At 44.8% G+C, this 22,834-nt stretch overlaps 1 protein-coding gene across 3 annotated transcripts in view; it reads right to left on the bottom strand.

Moving 5' to 3' along the window:
• TOM1L1 (target of myb1 like 1 membrane trafficking protein) overlaps positions 1-22,097 on the bottom strand; it is a 39,223-nt gene extending 17,126 nt beyond the window's left edge. The window contains exons 1-7 of one of the 3 annotated variants that reach the window (XM_030534005.1): positions 21,796-22,097; positions 21,271-21,355; positions 18,359-18,437; positions 11,697-11,846; positions 10,699-10,818; positions 8,935-9,045; positions 7,595-7,711 (exon numbers count right to left, since the gene is read on the bottom strand). In XM_030534005.1, the coding sequence (XP_030389865.1) occupies positions 7,595-7,711; positions 8,935-9,045; positions 10,699-10,818; positions 11,697-11,846; positions 18,359-18,437; positions 21,271-21,355; positions 21,796-22,081 (948 nt within the window). In that variant the 5' untranslated portion in view covers positions 22,082-22,097. Of the gene's footprint in view, positions 1-7,594; positions 7,712-8,934; positions 9,049-10,698; positions 10,819-11,696; positions 11,847-18,358; positions 18,438-21,270; positions 21,356-21,795 lie in introns of all 3 variants that reach the window. The other 2 variants (XM_030534004.1, XM_030534001.1) reach the window with 2 other exon arrangements.
• Positions 22,098-22,834: the final 737 nt, after the last annotated feature.

The following is a 22,834-nucleotide window of genomic DNA, read 5'->3' as shown; positions in this document are numbered from 1 at the left end:
ACCATCATCATTGTGGTTTCTCACACTTGTCAGTTTGGGAGGAGAATTATAAAAACTTTTGGGTGCGGGAGACAAAAGGATAATGCATTGTCTAATTCACATGACCACATACAGTTTAAAGGGTGAGCCCCAAATCCCTTATATTTGATCCCCTACAACTTCCTACAAAATGCAGCTGATAATTGCTATCACCATGACCAGCACTCCTATACCCCAACTCATAACCCAGCCTTGTTTCTGGAAAGTCATCCTTCTCCATAGAGAAAGTCACGTACTTTATAGTAACTGGAGGTGCCCGAGAGGTGTGGTCCCTAGTCATGTTCCACTGTGGGTATGGATGGATGCTATGTGCCTGGAGCCAGAGACTTTTGAAAGCAGTGTCCATTAGCCTGCACATCTGCCCTGGCTTACTCCGATTGAGGAGATAAGGGTGGGGCAGACCAATCGCCTTTCCAGTTCCTTCTTCACTGCAAATCAGAGAAGATCTGAAGTGCAGTGGAAGGAGGTCAAGTATCAGGAGGTAGCTGTGTTAGCCTGTATCCACAAAAACAACAAGGAGTCCGGTGGCACCTTTTAGACTAAACAGATTTATTTGGGCGTAAGCTTTCATGGGTAAAAAACCCTTGCATCTGAAGAAGTGGGTTTTTTACCCACGAAAGCTTATGCCGAAATACATCTGTTGGTCTTTAAGGTGCCACCGGACTCCTTGTTGTTTTAGTGGAAGGAGGTCAAGGTAGTGGAATACAGATAGGGACCACACATCTCCAAGAACCTCCAGTTACTATAAGGCAAGTAACTTTCTCTTCTTTTTCAAGTGCTAGTCCCTATGAGTATTCCAATGTGGGTGACTGACCAGCAGTACTTAAATAGGAGGAAGGTGTGAGGTCAGAGATGGCAGAGCTGTATGAAGGACTGCTATTCCAAAAGATGCAGCAGTAGAGGAGTCCTGTACCAATACAGAGAGTCTCACAAACACGAGGACTGAGCTCTGTGTAGCTGTCTCACAAATATCAAGAAGAGGCACTCCTCGAAGTAGTACTGTAGACACTGCTTGCTCTATTGTGGAAAGATCAGCTGTCTAATCGTCTAGCAGAGCAAAACACAGCCTCAGATCCATTTTGAGATTCTTTCAGAGGATATAACCAGACCTCTTCCAATATGGTGACCAGTAAGTCTATGGTATTTCCCACCTGTTTTCATTGTCTGCAGGTAAAAGGCTGCGGCTCATCAAATGTCAAGAGAATGGAACCTCCTTTCTTCTGAGGATGGGTGAGGATTTGGGAAGAACACTGGTAAGTGGATAGACTGGTTCAGGTGAAACTCAGATGACTGTGGAGGTGAATTTAGTGTGTAAACACAATGAAATCTTGTCCTTAGGCACTGCAATGTAAGGGGGATCTGCCACCAATACCCCAAACTCACCAGCCTTCCTGGTTGAGGTGGTGGCTACCAGGAATGCAACCTTCCTGGATAGGAGAGACATGGAGCAGGAGGCTAATAATTCAAAAGAAGGCCTAGTGAGAGAACGAGGTGCAAATCCCATTGAAGAGTAGGCTTTCTTATAGGTGCAAAAAATTCTGATTAGAGCTTTCCAGAATTTGCTAGTCAGTGGGTGCGTGACGATTGTGTAGCTGTGAACAGGCAGATGGTATGCACTGATTGCTGCCATGTGGACCCGTAAGGAACTGATGAGCAAGCCTGCTGTCTTCAAGGAAAGAATATAATCCAGAATGAGAGGAATATCTGTAGCTTCTGGAGAAATACGCCTTTGATGCACCCAAACAGAGAAAGGTTTACACTTGGCTAGATAACATCTCCTAGTGAACTCCTTCCTACTACAGAAGGGATGTTCTATACAGTTTCAGAACACAATTGCTCTAAGGATAAAACTAAGCTCTGAGATGAAGTGCCCATGGGTTGGGATGCCTGATTTTGCCGCTTCTTTGAGTCAGGAGATTGGGAAATGTAGGAATAACGATTGGTGTTCGAGATGACAAGCATAGGAAGTGTAGGAACCTAAACTGTCTGGGCCAGTTGAGGCATTGAGAATAACGCGTGCCAAATCTTGCACAAGACTCGAGGCAAGGGTGGTAGTGGAGGGAAGACATAGTTCAGATGATCTGACCATGGAAGAAGTAGAGTGTTGCTCTGCGAGTGGTGACCCAGGGCTCCTCCAGAACAGTACAAGTTGCATTTCTTGTCTGGGAGAAAAACAGGTCCTTAATGGGGCATTCTCCACAGAGCAAAAATATTGTTTACCAGTGTCATGAAGCTCCCACTTGTGATTGACCACAAAGTGGCTGCTGAGAGAGCCACTCTCAGCACATTCTGGTTTCCTGGGAGGTAGACGGCCAGCAGGGTAATCTGATTGCTGACACACCAGTTCCACAGACTCAACGTTTCTGCACACAGGGGGGACAGATCGCACTTCTCCCTGTTCGTTATGTAAGAGTTGATTGTGATGTTGTCTGACATAACGAAGGCATGGTGGCCTTGAGTGAACAGGAGAAAGGTTTTGCAAGACCTTCAAACTGCTCGTGGCTCTTGATGTACATCCTGGACATCTGAGATGTCCAGGTGCCCTGCAATGTACCGCTGTCCACGTGAGCACCTCAACCTAACAGGGATGCATTGCCCGTAATCATCCTGTCTGTGCAGAAGCAAGAAAGGAAACGCAGATGCAAACCTGATGGGAATTCTTCCACCATGACAGGGCCGATATCACTTTGGTGGGAACAGTCACTATGGTGTTCATTGATTGCTGGTTTGGCGAGTACACCCTAACCCTAAGCCTCTGGACATATTAAGTTCTCTTGGGCTGAGCAACTGCTCAGTTTAGGCTGGTCTGGATCTGACTTCTTCGAAGATCATTTAGAGGAAGACTTGGCCTCATGCTTATGAGAATGCTCACTGCTCTCCTAACAAGACCCATTGAGGGATCTATGGGGGTAGACACCTTCGAGTCTGATTTGGAGGTGCACTCCTTACTAAGTCAGGCCAATGTATAATGGGGGGAGGATCCCCTAGCCTGGGTCAAGCTGTGGCCTCATGCACTTTTCCATTAGGCTTCCTAAGGCGAAGTTCCCACTCTTCCTAGGTACGGCTGGGGAACAAACAGCAGATACTGCACCTTCCTGGGATCCTTCTCAGCCAGCAACAACCACCCATGCTAACTGAAAAGGATCGCAGGCAGAAAGAATAAATTTTGAAGCCGAGTCCCAGGCATAGTCCAGTACTCAAACAGAGTCTGGAGGATTTTTTTTGTAACACCGGCCCATTTTTGCTCCAAAAGCGTGTGTACCCAACTACATTTCTGAGGATGGAATTCACCTCTGTTCAGAATTGAAGCACAAGGATGATGCAACACCATAAGTCCTAATCAAGTCCTGAAAACTGGGCTCTAATCAATGTATAGGGTCTCAGCCAGGACTTGCATTGCTGTACTTTGCCCATTGTTAAGTTTCAGTTCATCTGACTAGCCTGGATCTCTGGTGCCAGATAGTTAAAAGGAGATTTTTTTTTTTTTTTAAGTCCTAAAGCATGCAACTCCTTCAGCAAAGGGTTTTGTTCTACACCAATTTCAGTGAAACTATGACTGTACAAGGACACAGTCCCTTGAACTGAGTGACCTAGGCTGAGATGCAAAGAAAAGAACATATTTCATTCTTGTAAAAGCAACTCGCATTTGTTTCTCTAGCCACTTTGTGCTGTGATAAGTATCTCAGGGTGTTGCAGGAAGGAATAGAAAATACTGTCATAAAACACATATAAAAGGAATGAGCTTCTACTCACTTCTTCATAAATAGTGAAATTCACTCCCTGCCCCTACCCCAACCAATAATTTAACTATTTGAGTGCCAGCAGGCAGATCTGCTCGCACTTCCTCAGACTTTGTGATGGCATTCTTCCTTTTACAAAATATATTTCAAAACCATTACCAGAAATCGATTTAAAATAGGCAAAGACATTCTAATAATCCTTTGCAGGGGTCTTTGCCCAAGGTTCTCAAAGAACTAATTAAATTAGACATCCGGGCCTCGATCATGGGCGCTGGCCAAACAGCTAAGTGGACGCAGTTCGAGAGGAGGATTCTATGAAGAGGTGACCTTTGAGCTTACTGGAGCCAGTCTAATGCTCACCCATCTGCCTCTGGCCTTGAAGGTCCATTGTAGCAGCTAGGGGGCAACAAGGCCCGGGTATGTCCCGACCTTATCTTCTTTCCCCACAGTAACATGTATCACACCAGGGGTTAGGAAGGGAGCTGCCCGTTCTATGCCACACAAGGATTCCCCTGCACAGAGGAAATCTTCCACTGGCTGGTTAAACCAGAAGAAAGGCTACTTTGCAGCTCTAGGGCTGCAGAATTAAGGGTACATCTACACGGCAAGCAGAAACTCAGAGCAGCAAGTCTCAGAGCTGGGCTTATGGTCTTCATAGCCTAGGCATCAGAGCCTAAGCTCCAGTCCCAACCCAAATATCTAGACAGCTATTTCTAGCACTGTAGGACAAGCCCTGATCTGTAAGCCTGGGCTCTGCGACATGGATTTCTGCTTGCCTTATAGCAGTACCCCAAGCATCTAGCCAGCATTCCTGTGAGGCTGGGAAGCATTATAATATCCTTTCTGCAGCTGGGTAAACTGAAGCACAAAGAGAGGTCATATTACTTGTTCAAGGTCATATGGTGAAACAGGAAGAGAATCCAGAAGGCCTGACTCTCACTGCCTTGCTGAATCCCTAGAACACACTCCACTCTCAGTAAAACCCCAGTGCAGATTGCTGTGTGCACAATAAGTGGGACTCGAGGCCTAAACCACTGCTGATAGAGTTTTGTAGTCCTCATACTTTTAGAAGTGTCAAAAACAGATAGTTAAGGGTTAATGTCTCTTTTACCTGTAAAGGGTTAAGAAGCTCAGTAAACCTGGCTGACACCTGACCAGAGGACCAATAGGGGGACAAGATACTTTCAAATCTTGGTGGAGGGAAGTCTTTTGTTTGTGCTCTTTGTTTTTGTTGTTGTTGTTCGCTCTTGGGACTAAGAGGGACCAGACATACATCCAGGCTCTCCAAATCTTTCTGAATCAGTCTCTCATGTTTCAGACTTGTAAGTAATTAGCCAGGCAAGGCGTTAGTCTTATTTTTGTTCTCTCAATTTGTAAATGTTTCTTTTTGCTGGAAGGATTTTACCTCCATTTGCTGTAACTTTGAACCTAAGGCTGGGGAGGGGCCTTCTGGACTATGGGAATCTGATTACCCTGTAAAGCATTTTCCATCCTGATTTTACAGAGATAATTTTTACCTTTTCTTTCTTAAAAAGAAAAGCTTTTCTTTTTAAGAACCTGATTGATTTTTCCTTGTTTTAAGATCCAAGGGGATTGGATCTGGACTCACCAGGATTGGTGGGGAAAAGTAGGGGGATGATAAATTTCTCCTTGTTTTAAGATCCAAGGGGATTGGATCTGGACTCACCAGGGATTGGTGGGGAAAAGTAGGGGGATGATAAATTTCTCCTTGTTTTAAGATCCAAGGGGATTGGATCTGGACTCACCAGGGATTGGTGGGGGAAAAGTAGGGGGATGATAAATTTCTCCTTGTTTTAAGATCCAAGGGGATTGGATCTGTGTTCACCAGGGAACTGGTGAAGTCCCTCAAGGCAACCCAGGGAGGGGACGAAGTTTTGGGGGAACAGAGAGTGCCCCAGACACTGGAATTCTGGGTGGTGGCAGTATACGAGAGCTAAGCTAGTAATTAGGCTTAGAAGTGTCCATGCAGGTCTTCACATCTGTACCCTAAAGTTCAGAGTGGGGAAAGAAACCTTGACAAGTAGGCTATCCAACTGTCTTTCCGTTTGCTTTGTTTTCCCTTAAGATGAGTGAAGAACTTAGCTCCAGATCCCTGGTGTTTATTAGGCTAAGCCAATTCGTTTGCACTGGTTTTAAATAAGTTCTTTTTCAATATTTTTATGTTAGCTGAGGGAGAAAATTAAACTTGAAGAACATGAAAGTTAAGACTCATTTAAAAATTCTCATTTACTGGGTAGAGTCCTCTACTGCTTTGCAATCATAATTACTGCGTACAGTCAATGTGCACTAAGATCATTTTAAAATGCACACCAAGGGAATTTTTAAACCCTTCCTCATTTCAGAGAAGCCATTAAGTCTATTGTGTACAGTAAATATTTAGGCAGACAACCTTTATAAAAAAAAGCGTATTATTTACCAGAGAGGTTTGTAACGGAATCTCTTGCAACTGAAACCTTGAAAAATCCACAATCTATTGTGCTGGGGACAGAGTGAATTGCGAAGTTTTTAAAAATCATATTGTTTGAATGTAGTAGCTCATAAATATTATAGCAGAAGTATATGGCGTGGGACTTCAAAAAAAAAAAGTGCAGTAATGAGCAGATGGAGAATTACTCTTTGCCGTTGTGAAATTGCTTTGTTATAGATTTTACTTGGAGTGGATTTTCTTCCAATTTTTTTAAATGAATTTAGGCCACATCCTGGCATCTGGTGGCTTTACACTACTTTGGTTACCCCCAATTCTGGGACTGGTTCCCCAGTACAACATATTGCAGCCAGAGACCTCTATTTCCCTGCCATGCATCCTGCACTGGAGGCCAAGGGCGGGCAGGGTGGCATAAGAGCCAGTACACCAGCCCATACCAGTGGACGATTCTCTTGGCTCAGGGAGAATTCTCCATTGGCCAGCTGAAGCTAGGCTTAAGGCATGTCCATTCTACAAGTTGCTGGAAGGTAGATTAGCCAAACCAAGTGAAGGCGTCTCATTGACAGAACATTTTCCCACCCCAGCATTTGAAGAGAAGTTTAAAACACAGAGGAACTACATGAGAACGAGGTTCACATGATCCTTGAGAAACATATGGCTGAATCACAAGTTTCCATGGGCAGATAATTATATTGCTGAGGCACTAGGATTTTGCTTCTAGAGTAGGCATTTAAAAATGCAGTGTATATATAGAAAAACCAGTACTGGGAAAAGAAGAAACTGGAGACAATGCATCAGCTTTGTCATCTCCAGGCTGGAATAATGGAACGTGAAACCTATGTGTAATTTCAGCTAATGCATAACACAACAGTTCATCTTTTAAGGTGAGCATTTAAAACCAGCACTCCGTATTCTGCACTGGCTCTTGGTCTGCCTTCAAAGTATTGGCGATGACACCCAGAGCCCTGAAAGGCCTGGGACCCTACTGTTACAGTGACTGTATCATCATCTATTTTCCCATGGGGCAGTTGCATTCAGCCAGCATGTTCTTGCTCTCTGAATTCAACACCTGGGTATGAGTGGCAGGGCATTCTTGAGAGATGACCCTCCACTCTGTAATTCATTCCTGAGCAATCCATTAGAGCTACAGTTTTCACTGCAAGATGAACTTGTCCTTTCCTGCCTTTCTTCCTAGCAGGTGGAGACAGAGGAAAGAGAAAGCTAGATCAACACCAAAGGTTGAAAACAGAGGTTGGTTTTCACTTTGCAATATGAACCCAGATGTAACAAGAATGGGCACAACGTACATTTTTAAAATAAACCATAACCAAACCATCAACAAACTCCTAGCAAAAATGTTCTACTGCACCTGTAAGAGCTCCATATCGTCAAGATTCTCAGACCCAGGAACATTTTCCGTTAATATCACTGACATGACTTTCGTATTCATTTTCGCCATATCCAGTTCGCTGTACAGTTTCCCAATCTGTTCAGTGCAATGGAACGGAATGTTATATGTGCAAGGACAGAAAACACGTTTTCCACATTTATGGTCCTGCTTGCTCTTTTATCAGATATACTGTGGACCTGATCAGCACTGCCTTACTCCAGCCCTTACACAGATGATACTCCATGGTATCAGAGGGGTAGCAATGTTAGTCTGGATCTGTAAAAAGCAACAAAGAGTCCTTATGCTCCAGTACAAGCTCCATACGTCTGACGAAGTGGGTATTCATCCACGAAAGCTTATGCTCCAATACATCTGTTAGTCGATAAGGTGCCATAGGACTCTGTCGCTTTTTCCATGGATAGAGTCCTACCAATTTCATGTGAAAAATGTGTCACAGACCGTGAAATAAGCCCTTCCCCCCTTCTTCCCCCCCAGCCAAGGGGCTCCTAGCTGCAAGTCCCCATGGGGCTGAGAAGGGACAGGACTTGTCCTTCTGCGGGGCTGCTGGGGGGGGGAAATGGGATTAGAGATCAGATCCACCTCCAGGTACCTTTTGGGTTGGGACCCCCACGGTTACAACACCATGAAATTTCAGATGAAATTTACCAGTTTTAAAACCCTGGCTGTGAAATTGATCAAAATGTACAGTGAATTTGGTAGGGCCCTATCCATGGATGTTAACAGAGTTAATCCAGTTGTATATCACTATAAGGCAGTGGGTCTCAAACCTGAGCTCTGTGGAGTGCAGTGCTGCTATTTCTCTCTTTTACCGTTAAGTCCTATTACTATTAAGCAGACAACCTTTTCATTTATCCACAGGCAGGTGTGGAACTGGCTTGTCCATTTCTTTCTGACTTTTAAAAATAATTTCTTCTCATTGGTGTCATGCAAAAGTTTTCTTTAGCCTTTCCTTCTGTCTTTGAATTGCCCTCTTTTCTTACTAATTTGCACCACAGTACCCTTATAAGAGCATTAGAAATACACATACTCAAGCAAAGATTTCTACTTTCCAATTGAGCAACTTCTTTCCTGGCCTCTACTAAGATCTGGCACATGAACGTGTCAAATTTTCTAACAAAATAAAAACACTACGGTAATGGAGCAGGGATTGAGCCCTGGACTGTCAACAAAAGACTATACTGCTTGAAGTAATGGAGATTTTCCTTGCAGCAGTCTCTAATATTATATCCTATACAGGCCACGGAATCGTGATGACAGATGCTTAGCCAGCATATTTCAAAAGAAAGGCTGTACTGTACCTGTTCAGGAGTCAATGTAATTGTTGGAGCTTGGGGACGAGGTACTGGAGTACTTTTCACAGAGGCAGCAGCAGGAGGTGGTGCCTTTTCAGAGGGCCAAGATGAAGCTCGCTGCTATATGATATGAAAAGAGTTTTTGTTTAACTTGGGAATTGACACAGACATCCAGATGACAGCACTACAAAGCATCATTATCAGACTAAACAACAGTGCATTAGCCTCCTCCTAATCAGTGCTGCAATGCTACCAGGGAGGAAGGCGTAGATGGAGTTATCTGAGTGAGTTCCATTCATTACAGCAAAACCAATAACCATTTTGGAATAAAAATCAGACTTGGGATCCAGGTTTCCTTTCAGCTGGTTTGTTAGCAAATGAATCCATCAGAGGAAGCATGAGTTATGCCTCTGTGACTAAGCGCAGAGATAAGCCCATCTTTGGTGAGATAATTCTATTCCTTTCTTGGAATGGGCATTAACAGGTGTCAGACCTCACTGCACAAGAACTCTGCTCTGGGAAAAAAGAATTAGGTGTGGCTGGTGATGGCGCCACACTAGGAAAGCAGAAGCCGTAAGAAGAAAGGCTTTAGGAATTCTTGTCTGGGAGATGAGCTGAGAGGGGAATAGCTGCTTCTGGATCCTAGAGCTGGAAAGCTCTAGATGCAAGAAGCTTCATGTGCATTTTGGGTTAAACTGAAGGCCTGCATCAGACACTGTGCTTAAGCCCTTTCCATCTTAGGCACTCTGGGCCAAATTCTGAATATAGGTCCTGTTCCTGCACTACTGAAATCATTGGAGCTTTGCCATTGACTTCAGTGGGCGCAGGACCAGAGCTTTAGAAGACATTCATTCCCACAGTTACATCTGGGTGGGGGGGGGTAGAAATAATTATCTAGTCAAAAGACTCAGCACACAGCCTCGTCTGCACAGCCTTAGTCAAAATACACTGCCTTTCCTATACTCCACTATCTAATCGTCAGGCCAGACTTACAATAGTTTTGAATCACTTCTGCCTGGGCTGACTAGAAGATTCTAAATCCATAACTGCAGTGTTCCACCTGATGGTTTCACGCTTCTCAAAAGTCTTGTGAAAGCTCTTCCAAGTCACAGGAAATTGGATGGAATGGATCTAAGAAACTTGCTGTAAGTAGAGCTGGTATGGACTTCTCAAGCCATATCGACAGAGGGTCATTTTCCAGATCTACACAATAACTTTGATCAACTTAAATAGTAAAAATAGAGCCTTTATCCATAAGGTTGCAAATTATTTTGTAGACTGTACAAACAAGTGGGTAGAGTCTTATATTATAAAGATCTTTTTATTAGACATCCCTACCTCTCCCAATTCCAAATTGAACCCAGGTAATGCTCACATTCTGAATCATTGGGCGTTTTCATGCTAATCATATACATTTTAGCTCAGACTTTCCAAAATGCCTAAGAGATTTGGACACTCAATTGCCATGTGTTTTGATAGGAATTAAGTGCCCAAATCTCTTAGCTAGCTTTAAAAAAAAATCTGAGAGATTTATCCTTTCTGTCTGAGACAACAGATCCCCCAAACTGTGATTTTTATAATAAAAGCGCTATTATCTAATTAAAAAATATATACACACACTTCAGGGCAGAATGTGTGACTGATTTCCTGAGCATGTGAGTAGGATTTTCGTGGTTTCAGACATAATAACTAATGACAATCAACACACCTTCTTTGTACATAAAGCTCTCGAATTTAACTCTGATTAACAGTGACGAATGCTCTGCTGACCTTGTGTGTCTCTGGGTTGGCATCAGAGGATGGAAACTGCAAGCCTTTCTTTAGCAGTTCTAGGTACACTTCCTTCACTTCGCTCACATCCACGGTTCCTTGGAACCCATAGGCCCAGGTCTGTTTTTGAAAAATCATTGGTGACAGAAATCAAAAATGTTTTTATGTTTGAGACCCAGAATTCTTCGCTGGGAGAAGCCACATGGCTTGAACCTCCACTCCCCAGGTGGCTGCCAGGGCCAGCTCCAGGTTTTTTGCCACCCCATTTCATTCCTCTTTGACAATTCGGCGGCTGGTCCTTCCCTCCGAGAGGGACTGAGGGACCCGCCGCCAAACTGCCACTGAAGACCAGGATGTGCCGCCCCTTTCCATTGGCCGCCCCAAGCACCTACTTCCTGCGCTGGTGCCTGGAGCGGACCCTGGTGGCTGCCTCACTTTCTTTCCTTGTCCACCCACCTACTAGACTCCTTGAAAAATGCAGGATTTCTGTTGGTTGGAGGAATTGGTGCCAAGGCTGAAGATGATCCTGCCATGAGGGCAGGGGACTGGACTCGATGACCTCTCGAGGTCCCTTCCAGTCCTAGAGTCTATGATGTCAGTGGGTCAGGGAAGAAAAGAACCTCCTTTCAGAGGGGTTCTTCTGCTACACATGTGCTTGAAGCTCTCCACATGAGCTACCTACTCCCTTGGCCTGGACTCTAAGCAGCAGGAACAAGACAGAGAAAACTTTAAAACTCCCTTTCACTTTTCTCCTCCAGTGCAGCTGGGGAAGGAACACATCCAGCAGTCAGGGTAGGGGGTATCCAAAGGGGCCGTTCCATGCCTCCTTTCTGCTCCTCTCCCTCCACCTCCCACTCCCGGCTGCACTTGCAAAAGTAGCAAGTACATCAAAGGACATTTTCACAGGCGGCTTCCACAAACCCCATTTCCAGCCCATCACCGGGTTGTATCATCAAATATTTACTACGTATATATCCCTCTATTTACAGTTGACTTACCCTGATAAAGGCCAATATTTTGTCCTGTGTATCAGCTGGCAGATTGTATCTTGGATGCAGCAGTTTCACCAGCTTGTCCTTGCAGAAGTCTTTCTTCACAACTAAAGACTGGAAGCTGGGGCCACAGTTTTTCATGCACATGTCAAGAAGCTGTACAGAGAAGGCATTTCTATGACACAGCGGTTAAAAATAACTTGAGCCCTTCCATCTTCCCCCCTTTCAATTCATGCCTGGATGGCATTGTGATTGTCACCTTGGAAAGACGAGATTAGACAGTAGTGTTTGTACAGCACCTAACACAGTGGGGTCCTGTCCATGACTAGTGCTGCTAGGCACAGTCACAATATGAATTAATCATAATAGGAACAACTACCATTTTCTTTTTCCTCATATCGCCTACAAGTGAAATGTAATCAAAACCAAAAATCAAACTCAGCTCTCCAATTGTGAGAGCTGTGTGATAAGGAGCACAGAGGCCAGAAATAAAGTAGGCAAATTACTTTGATCGTCAGAGTCATCTTTATGAAATATCTACCTTCAAAAGTGGGCTTTGGATATGCAGCTAGAGCCTCAAAGAGATGACAGATCCATAAGGCATTGAACCTCACCATACTAGCCAGTTATTTAACAATTTTCATTCACAGATCTCAAAGCTCTTTCAAAGGCAGGTGCTCCTCATCCCCATTCTACAGATGGGGAAATCAGAAGAATTAACCTGTCCCAGAAGGCCCAATCCATTGAAATCAAGCCAATATAAAGTCTTGTCATTGGCTCGAAGGGAATCCTGCCCATAGAACATCTGTGGGTATTTGCATTACTACAATCCAGCTCTCCTGGTTCAACGTTTCGGAGCCCTAACCCCTTGACTATGGTGCCCCAAGCAGAGGGGAAGAGAGTCTCTCTCTTTACTAAGCCCCACCCAGACAGGAGGGAAAAGTTTAGATCAGTTTACAAACTATGTCAATTCTATCAGTATTCCCTCATTACAAGTATTGGGAAACATTCCTCAAAGTAGAACCAACCTTCTAAGTGGCACCACAATAGCTACCCATGGAGCTGAAGTGGATTAAACATGCTTTCCCTGTTCAGTGTAGGCTACACAAAGGGGTGTTCAAGCTAGAAAATGAGTTTTTGAGACATAGGGACTTTTCTCTAGTGTGAACAGGGCCTTAAGGGAAGGGAGGTACAAGAGCAGCAGAAAATAGCCTGCAGAAATAAAGCGAGGCAGACTGCTGTGCAAAAACCCAAGTAAAAGACAATAACCAGAGAGTCTTAGTTTGACTAATTACTTTTCTATTTGAAAGGGTCCAGGAAATAAATGCTGTGGTTTGTGTAAAACATTTTCAACCCAGTGCATCGTATGCAACTCCAATTATGAATTCCCCACACCTGACACTGAACACTTACCCAGGGCCGGCTCCAGACCCCAGCGCGCCAAGCGCGTGCTTGGGGCGGCATCCCGTGTGGGGCGCTCTGCCGGTTGCCGGGAGGGCGGCAGGCGGCTCCGGTGGACCTCCCGCAGGCATCCCTGCAGAGGGTCCACTGGTCCCGCGGGACCGCCGAGCGGCAGAGTGCTCCCCCGTGGCGTGCCGCTGTGCTTGGGGCGGCGAAATGGCTAGAGCCGGCCCTGCACTTACCCTTCTGAGTAAGGCTACTGTAGCTAGTAGGCCAGACTCTCCACTCAGTGCAACCCAATTGACTTGAATGAGGTGCTCCAGTGCAACTGCAAGGCGAATTTGGCCCTGATTAATTCTGGAACAATCAAGAATGAGCTACTTTGATACTTATACTTTCATTAGGATTCTAATACCCTTATTGACTGTTGAGAGTAATATCCTACCTCCCTAAGCAGTTCCATTGGAATCAATGGGGCATAGTGGTGAAGTAAGGTGCTACCCAGCATGGGTAAGTATTTCAGAGGGTATGTCTACTCTGCAACTGGGACAGCACGTGCCCTAGCTTTGCTATTTTTAGTGAGTTACATCAGTCAATGTAGGTGCAGCAGCCTGGGCTTGCAGCCCAAATACGACTAGTATCCCAGGTGAGACTGTATTCGGGCAGCTAGCCCATCCCACTGTTTATGCTGCCGTGGCTACGCTGCTATTTTTAGTGAGCGAATTCAATTAAAGCTAGCCCAGGTAGCCCCCGCCCTGTGCTGCAATCACATCTCTTGCCTGCGGTACTGACATCCCCAGAAACTCACTCTTGAGAGTGTTCAAATCCAAGCATTAGCAAACGTATTTTCAACTGTCCTGTTAGACTTTCCATAATTAGGGGGCGGGATCTGATGACTTTAGAAGCTGGCACAGTTTCTACACCCCAGGCGGGAGAAGTTCCGTGTCAACAGGAAGGGAGTTGGGTGTCTGATTGTGCAATCCAAGCTCTCAGATTCACAAACTAGACTCAGCTAATAAAAGGGCACCACAGCCCTTTGTTAAAATGCAGAAGCAAAGGCACCATTGTTACAAAATGTTAAATGAAAAAAGAAAAGGATGGGGGAAGGGGAAAAGCGGTAGAAGGAAAGAAAAGTATTTTCCTTCGAAAGCCAGATTCTACTCACTAAATTCAGTGGGATTAATCATGTGAGTAAGGCAACCAGGATTTGGTCCACAGAGTTGGAATGAACAGTTTCAGTTTACAGCGGAAGCCTCTAAGAGTATGTCTACACTACCCACCAGATCGGCAGGCAGCGATCGATCCAGCAGGGGTCAATTTATCGCATCTAGAGCACTCTCCCGTCGACTCCTGTACTCCAGCTCAGTGAGAGGTACAAGCAGAGTTGACAGGGGAGTGGCAGCAGTCGACTCACCGCGCTGAAGACACCACGGTAAGTCGATCTAAGTACGTCGACTTCAGCTACGTTATTCACATAGCTGAAGTTGCATAACTTAGATTGATCCCAGTGCAGACCAGGCCTTAGCCACAGGATGCTGCTAAGGATCCTGGGTGGATATTTTGGCTCCTCATACATCTCAGTTAGCGGGTACCAGTTTGTAACTTCAGCATTCTCCAAAGTGTCACAGCATAGAGTCTGTTAAGCCATACATTCTGAGAATGGATTATGTACATTTATTAGTGTTTTTCAAAGTCTAGTTTTTAATGTCCTAAGTGATAGGGGTTCCACCATTTGCTTTGGAAGCCAAAACCACAGTTCTCCACCTTCTCCAACTTTTTTTCACCTCCCATCGCCTTGTTTGCCCTACAGTGCAATAGAGTGATGTTCTGGGGTTCTCTCTCACACATACTTCTTCATTTTTCCATTCCATAACTTTTCCAAATCCTCAGCTTTGCAAAAAGTTTCAAAGTGGCAAAAGTACAATTTAAATTCCATAGCTTTACCCTTGGTAACTTTTCCAATGTTATCAAGTTTCAAAAGGAAAAATGAAAAAGTGGGGTGGGTGGGAGGAAAACAATCCCAATCCCAGAACTTACTCAAAATTCAATTTATTTCCAAAAATATTTTAAGAAAAAAAATGCAGGAATCAATTTCTCTCCCTCCCCTGCCCATTTTTAATTCTGCACAATGGAAAAAAAATCATTTTTTTTTTAAAACTATTTATTTTGGCCATCCCTAATATTGCTATTGCAACCAGAAGCCCCAATAAGAATTGGGACATTGGTATTTACAAACATAGAAAAAGCTAACCAGTTCTAGTAAGCTGAATAGGTGTTATTTTTAAAAACAGGAAAGGAGCATGCAAACAGGTTTGACACACCCACTATCTACAAATAATAAAGAGTCAAGTAACAAACAGACACTGCTGGCTGCCTGCCTGAAAGTCATAATCCTCTGGACATCTGATTGTGAAACTTGCAGTGCTGAGTCTGATCTCTTGCCTTTAATAAAGATACTTTATGAAACTAGTACAAGGCCAAGCATGCAAAATCTTTTCCATGTAACTTTGTAAGCAGCCGTTGACTTCAGCAGGCCAGAGTGCATGAAACTAAGTCACTTCCAGGACAGTTTTATACACCTGATTGTCACCTATGTTCCTCTAAATCAACCTGCACACAAGGAAAATACACGGAACAGGCACAAGGAAACAGCAGTAAAGTAAAAGCCGTGCTCTAATGTTAGCATATTGGTAAATGACAGGTCAACTGAGTTAACTAAGGCCTTGATCCTGCAAAATCTACACCCAAGATAAAATTTGTACACAAGCAGCACCATAAAACTCAATGGAAACACTCAGGTGCGTAAGGTTACTTGTGTGCGTGCTAGTGTCTCCAGCAGGACTGGGGCCTACAGGTGTGACTCTGCTAGTTCAAGGCAAAACAAGAACTTTCAGCACATTTTTCTGAGTGCTGCTTATGCTTCTCATAGGAGTAAGCTAAGCTCTGTGTATACAAGGATTAAGTCCACTGACATGAGGTGGAGTAAACGAAACCAGAGCAAAATACATATAAAAGAAAGTGACTCCTTTATTTGTTCTTTTCTTAACTGTATGTAAAGTAGCCGGGCAAGGGGATTGGATGGAGAGTCTCAATGGGTGGCGGAGAAGCAAGGTAATTGGCACAAGGGGGATAGATAAGGGGAAGAGCTGGTCAAAAGCACCAACTGCTTTTTGCAGGAGAGTTTTTAAAAACTTGACATTTGAAAAAAAAGTTTTCAAAAACTGAGAAGTGTTTCATATTTTTGTGGTCCCCCCCCCGCCCCTCTTTTCCAGGAGCAAAAGAGAAAAAGAGAGGTGTGGGGGTGTGTGTGAATGATTTGTCAAAAAACCAACCAAACAAAAAATCTCCATGGAAACTTTTCATTCAGCAAAAAAGGCCCTTTCCTGTCACAGAAAGACAGACAGAAAATATTCAACCAGGTCTTGCACCAAGAGTATGTGGTTTTGGAAGCCAAGAAAGTAACATTAAACATGGCTAGCGTTGGAAGTATTGCAGGGAAAGTTTACTGGGGCTAAGGAGAGTGGCAAGCTGAGGCCAGGAGGTACTGGAAAATGGAAAGAAGCCAGCAACAGAAGAGGCACTGGCAGACACAAGTGTCTGAGGCTTGCAAAAAGAAGACTGAAAGAATAAAGAAGAGGAAGAGGAGAGAAAGGGGGATTTAGTGGAAAGAGTAGGGCTTGCCAAATGAAGGAAGGTTGGGAAATTGAGGCAGGGCTTGGAAACCCAGAAAAAGATCTGGGACTGAAAGGTTGAAATCGCCTGGCAGGGTATAGTTGCAGGTGAGTAGGTGGGAACAGAGAAGGAGAAAGTAGGAGCTGAAATCCAAGAGAGACTATGAGATAGTGCTAGGAGCTTGGGAGCACACCTGAAACCCTGGAAAAGGAGAGAGAGCATTTATTTTGCAGTCATGCTGCTTGGATCTGAAACCTAACGGTTGGTTATTAGCCCTATCTGCAAGCAAATAGAATCCATTTTCAGCAAGTCGGTGTTGTTATCCGGTTCCACCCGGGACACACCAGGAACATGAACATAAGGTCTTTTTTCTACAAGGCTGAACAATAACAGAACCCCAGCTATATCTGCAGATCAAATCTCCAGATAAACACTCCCAAAGCTCTGAGCTGTGTTATCAAAACTCTAGCCTGCACATTCAATGTGGGGTTAAGGTAAACAACAGCCTGGAGGAGAAAGCAAGCCTGATACAGAGAGTGCACTGTTACAGAGCATTTCTGCTATGCAAACCTGTGGAGCAAAAAAGGTGACTCAGCTAAGTAACTGAAGAACCAAGGGAGCACAATGTAGTGGTATTAGGACACGCTAAGCATATAACTGATGTGTTCAGATAACTTTAGCTGCATCCCTAACTCACCAGCTGACACTTGGGCATTGCTGGCCATCCTGTGACTTAACAGGGTCGGTCACCTATGGACCACCAGACCCACCATACAATGCTTAACAGCGCTGATGCTTGTGTGATAAAGGGAAACTTCTGCATCCAAATAATGGAAACAGTAAAGAAAATGACATCCCCAGGGAAATCATTTATACCTAAAGACCAGGCCAGCTAACAAGGATATAGAGCCTTGATCCTAGTCTCAGAGTAAAGAAGATCAGAATCTGAATCATGATATCAGTGCAGAGGAGAGAGGAGAACTGTGCTCCAGTAAACCCAGAGATGGGCCCAAACCAAACTGCCCCACAGCTTGGGAAAGTTCAGAGGCAGACTCAGAACCATCTGTAATGGGACCAAATCCCAACACTCCCAAACTCTGGGACAATTTAGATTCAGAGCTGAACTTTGTAGGTCTTACCTCCAAACAAAACAACATCAGTCATGTCTTCATCCTAATGACTTCCTCGCTTTTGCAAAACTTATACCACACATTCCATCATGCTGTGTAACATGCCATGAGTAATAAGGCTACCAGATGTGTTATTAGGAGAATTGTTACCAGTTCAGCCTTTGTACAGTATTCTAACCTCTGTATCTTTCAGAGATTGGTGGGGTATAATCTGTGGGACAGCCAATGGGAGTCATACAGCAATTGTCTTGGACAAGCCTTAAGTGTAGAGGCTTCTTATTTATATTACAGTAGCATTTAGGAACTGCAATAAAGGATCAAGGTTGCATTGTACTAGGTGCAGTGCAGACATATAACAAAGTGCCTCAGAGAGCTCACAACCTACATGTCAATCACACACTGACTTATTTCTTAAAATATGGCCTCCTTCTCAGTATCTAATAGAAGTAGTACAGTTGTACTTACAGACAAGGTGAATCTAATCTCCTTATGGTTACAGTTTTTGGAAATCCTTTTCTTTAGTGCTTTTACTGCATCTTTAGGCCTGTGATAACAAGAAATTATGCAGAGAAAGGTACCAATGAAATAGGGTGGCTGTTTTATAAAAATTATCCAAGATCTGAAAATACTGACATGATATAAGGAGTGAATCATCTCCCCGCGTTACTCTAATTTTATGCTGGTTCACACCAGTGTGATAGTTCCACTGATATCAACAGAGTCACTTTGGTATTAAACTGGAGTAATGTGGTGGTGAATTGGGGTCATCACTACAGACTGTACTCCAAAATCCTGTGTAGATGAATAAACATAATTCCCCAGTGCAGAGTTTCCTCTCCAAAATTATTTTCTCTTATCGTCATGCGAGAGATTTACCTGTGCAACTCTCATTAATATAAAAGCTTAAATGGCCAATGCATCAAGAGCTAACTAGAGCCCATTTTTCAAATACGTTGGAATTAGAGACCTCGTGGGAGTTTTGGCAAGACCAGAGGTGTTAGCATCAGTGTCCCGGTTAAATTTCAATCCTGGTAATTGCAGGATGCTTCTAAACAACCCTAGTAATTGCTGTGTGCTGGTAAACAGACATTGCATTCCACATATCTATCATGGCATTGTGATTTTCATATATTTACTGTATCTCTATATATAGCTGTGTGGGAGTGAAGGGCTGTGATTAGGTGTTAGCTCATTATATATGGAAAATAGTTTTGTTTCTTAACATACTTTGTGTATAATGCACCCAGGTATTACAGTAACTGGTGCCCCAGGACTGCTTGTGAATGTGATAAACAAAAGCAATATCCTTCAAAATGACCTAGCACTATATTAATGCAATCCATCAAAAACCTGGGTGTAGGAAAAAAAAAATCTTACTGGAAAAAACACTCTGTGCCAATAAAGCCTTAATTCAGAGCTCATCTTCATAAACACTTTAGCTTGACTGTCCTAATGTATTTCTTGTAAAAATCCACTAAGATCAAGATCTCTCTCTCTTTTTATAGCATTGTAAGTTGTGAACATAGTAATTGCAATAGCAGATCAAAATAGTGGAGAATCGAAGGCTTTGTCTATACTATGCAGCTTTTAGCGACACGGCTGTGCTGCTACAGACGTGCTGCTAAAAGGCACGCAGTATAGCCGCTGTTTGTCAGCAGGAGAGAGCTCTCCTGCCGACAAAAACTTCCACCCCAATGGGTGGCGCTAGTATTGGCTTGCTATCGACAAAATTTTTGTTTTTCAGGGGTGTTTTTTTAACTCCTCTGAATAACGAAAGTTTTGTCTTTCACTTGTCAGTGTAGACAAAGCCTAAAACAGGAGAAGGGAGATTAGGAAGAAAAATTCCCCTGTAGTTAAATTATTCCATAATTCCCCACTTCGGGGTTTCTAAGACCTTCCTCTGAGGGTCTAATCACTATCAGAGCCAGGATACCGGGCTAGGTGGGCCACTCATCTGATCAGGTTTGGCAACTCCTTTGTTCCTAGTATTGTATCACAGGCTGTGGCCAGTACCAGATGTTGAAGAGGAAATCACAAGATGTTTTGGAATGGACAGTTATGGAATAAACTGCTCACAAGGGAAAGCTGTTTCCTAAAAAAAGGAGGTACTGGGTAGATACTATACATAAAAAACAATGTTCATAGCTAAACCATCCCCTGGCCAATGGCTGGACATGTAGCTATAGGCAAATGGCTGTAGCCATAAACAAGAGCATAGGGTTAGAGCAAGGAATGGAAGTGCATAGAACGGATAACTTTTTTTCAGTCATTATGTATCATCTCAGGACTGAAAACTCTCTGGTAAATAATACCACTAGGGTCTTACATAGCATTTTTCACCAGTAGATCTCAAAAGATTTTAAAAAGGTCAGGATCATTATCCCATTTTACAGATGGGGAAACTGAGGCACAGAAAAGTGAAGTGACTTGTCCAAGGTTACCCAGCAGGCATTTGGTCAAAATGGGACTAGAACTTAGTTCTTCAGTGCTCTACCCATGAGATCACACTGCCTCCCAAGGGGTCCTAAATACCTACCTAGGTACATTAAAATATGTTGGGATACAAAGTGTGACATCATTTGACTTTTCTGATGATAAATTTAATAGAGGTGGGCATCGAAAATATCTAATCAGGAACCCTGGTCAAGTTACAAACCCCAAACCATAGTTATGTTGTGGTAGCTAACTGATGTCTCGAATATTGTAAACTTTGGATTCTCCGCTCTATATAGCAGGAACTGCTCCCCTTAATGGTCAAATCTTGACATCTTCACTGATTTCTCACTCAACCAAGACTCCCAGTAACTCAAACGAACCTCTCTCCTGGGAAAAGGCTGAATAAAAACCAACTAAGGACATCAGGATCTAGCCCCTAGTAATGACTTACTTAGATGTGACCTTAAGTAGTTCACATGATGCACAGGCAACTGTAAGGAACACTGGCCTACCCTGAAGAAGCTGGTCCTACTTCTGAATAGCAAAGTGTAACTTTGGATATGTTATTAGCCACAAAAATGAGAGATATTTGAGTGTGTGCGCGTGCATGTATTTCATAGGTGCATAAACACACACCCAGGCAGAGCCGCCCAGAGAGGGTGCAAGTGGGACCCCGGGCCCTACAGGGGCCTCCATGAGAATATAGTATTCTATAGTATTGCAACTTTTTTTTTTTTATGAAAAGGGGCCCCCGAAATTGCTTTGCTCCAGGCTCCCTGAATCCTCTGGGCAGCCCTGCACCCAGGGCTCTTTTAAACAGGAGCAGTTAAATAGGCACTGCAGCCGTTTTTGAGATCTCTGTTACTCACTCCAGCCAGTTACAGTTGGATCACTTGGTAAATGACTTTCCAAACCTGGCTACCGAGCATTAGCCTACTTACCCCTCATCCGTTGTGTTAATAATGTCACAGATGTGCACAAACTGACCCCACTCCTCAGCGGGCAGCACACCGACCGTTGCTCTCTCTGGAAGGAAAAGTCAGGGTTACCTGCGGACTTCATTAAAGGCGGGTGCTGTGAGTTTCCTCCCTGAGCCGCTGCATCACACGCACTGCAGGGCGGCTAGATTGGGAGACTCTAGAACCGATCAATCCTTTATTCCAGGCCAAAGTGCTCACCTGGCCTCTTTACTCCTCCGCCTTTAATGGCTGATGTATTAATACATCGGATGGCAGAGACCTAGGGCTAATCCCCAGGCTGGCCACACTTGCGGCTGCAAAGCTGTCCCCAGCTGGGAGTGGAGCTGCAATGGGCGGCCATGTAGGCAGACAGGTCGGGCGGGGGTCGCCGCCGCCTCCAGCAAACTGCCCAGCGTCTCCTCTGTCCTCTCCGAGGGCGTTGGAGGAGCCCGGGTTCCTCTCCCACCCCGAGTCACCCCAGATCGGGGGTGGGTCTCAGGTACTCACCTATCAGGTGCCCCACGGCTGTGCTGAAGGGATCTTTCTGGCTTTTCCCGAAAGCCATGCTGCTTCCGCGCTCCCAAGCCCGGGCAAAGCCTGCTCGCTCCTTCCTTCCCCCGGCCTGGCCAAGCGCCCTCCGCCTCCCCCGGGGGAGCTCTGAGCCCCGCCCCGGCCCGCTCCGGGACTCGCGGCTGCTGCAGGGAGCTGGTTGCCAGCTCCCCTCCTGCCCTGGTGACTGTTTCATAGGGAGGAGCTGCCCAGCTGCCTCCAGGTACCGAGCAATGCAGCTCATTGCTCCAGCGTCACGTGCCGCCCGGGAGCCAGCCGACCTGCCCTGCCTGGGCTACTAGCCACCGCAAATGCAATAGACAAACCCACAGCAGCTGCTGCGGCAGCAGTCTCGGGGGATCTGGCCTGTCTCCCGGCCCTGCCAGCGGGCTGCTCCGCTCCATGGCAGACGTGCACAGCACAGCCTGAGCGCCCTCCCGCCAGGAGTGGACAGAGGTTTAGGGAAGAATCAGCTGTCCTGAGAGACTGGGATGGATCCAAAGGCAGAGCTCATCTGCCAAAGCTGAGCAGACTGGCTGGCTCGCTTAGACATTTCCTTCCCCGCTGAGGAAGGGTTTCACAAGGTGTGTTTCCAGCAGAGATCTTTTGAACCTCCTTCTCTCAGTGGTCCCAGCCTCTCAGCTCTATAAATAAAGGATGGAGCCACATCAGCCTTGGGGATTCAGCTGCTAAGCATCGGGGCAGGGAAGGTGTCTCTTCATGCACGGTCCCTAGCACAATGGCACTGTCCACTTGATGAGGACCCTGGGTGCTACTGGAATATAAATATGAAGGCAGAGTTACTCTTCTCACAGCTAGGTGTAAACTAGAGCATTTTGTGCCATCCATCAGTTTTCCACCTCCATGTTACAGTCGCACCTAGAAGCCCCTGATTGTGCTAGGCACTGTACATACATATGGTAAGAGACAGTTCCTGCTCCAAAGAGCTAACTATCTAAACAGAAAACACACACACCTCCTGAGTCCCAATCCAGTG

The sequence above is a fragment of the Gopherus evgoodei genome, chromosome 15 (genome assembly GCF_007399415.2).
Source record: "Gopherus evgoodei ecotype Sinaloan lineage chromosome 15, rGopEvg1_v1.p, whole genome shotgun sequence".
Lineage (NCBI taxonomy): Eukaryota > Metazoa > Chordata > Testudines > Testudinidae > Gopherus > Gopherus evgoodei.
The sequence above is the reverse complement of the archived record's forward strand: the minus strand, read 5'-3'. Positions and strand labels throughout refer to the sequence as shown.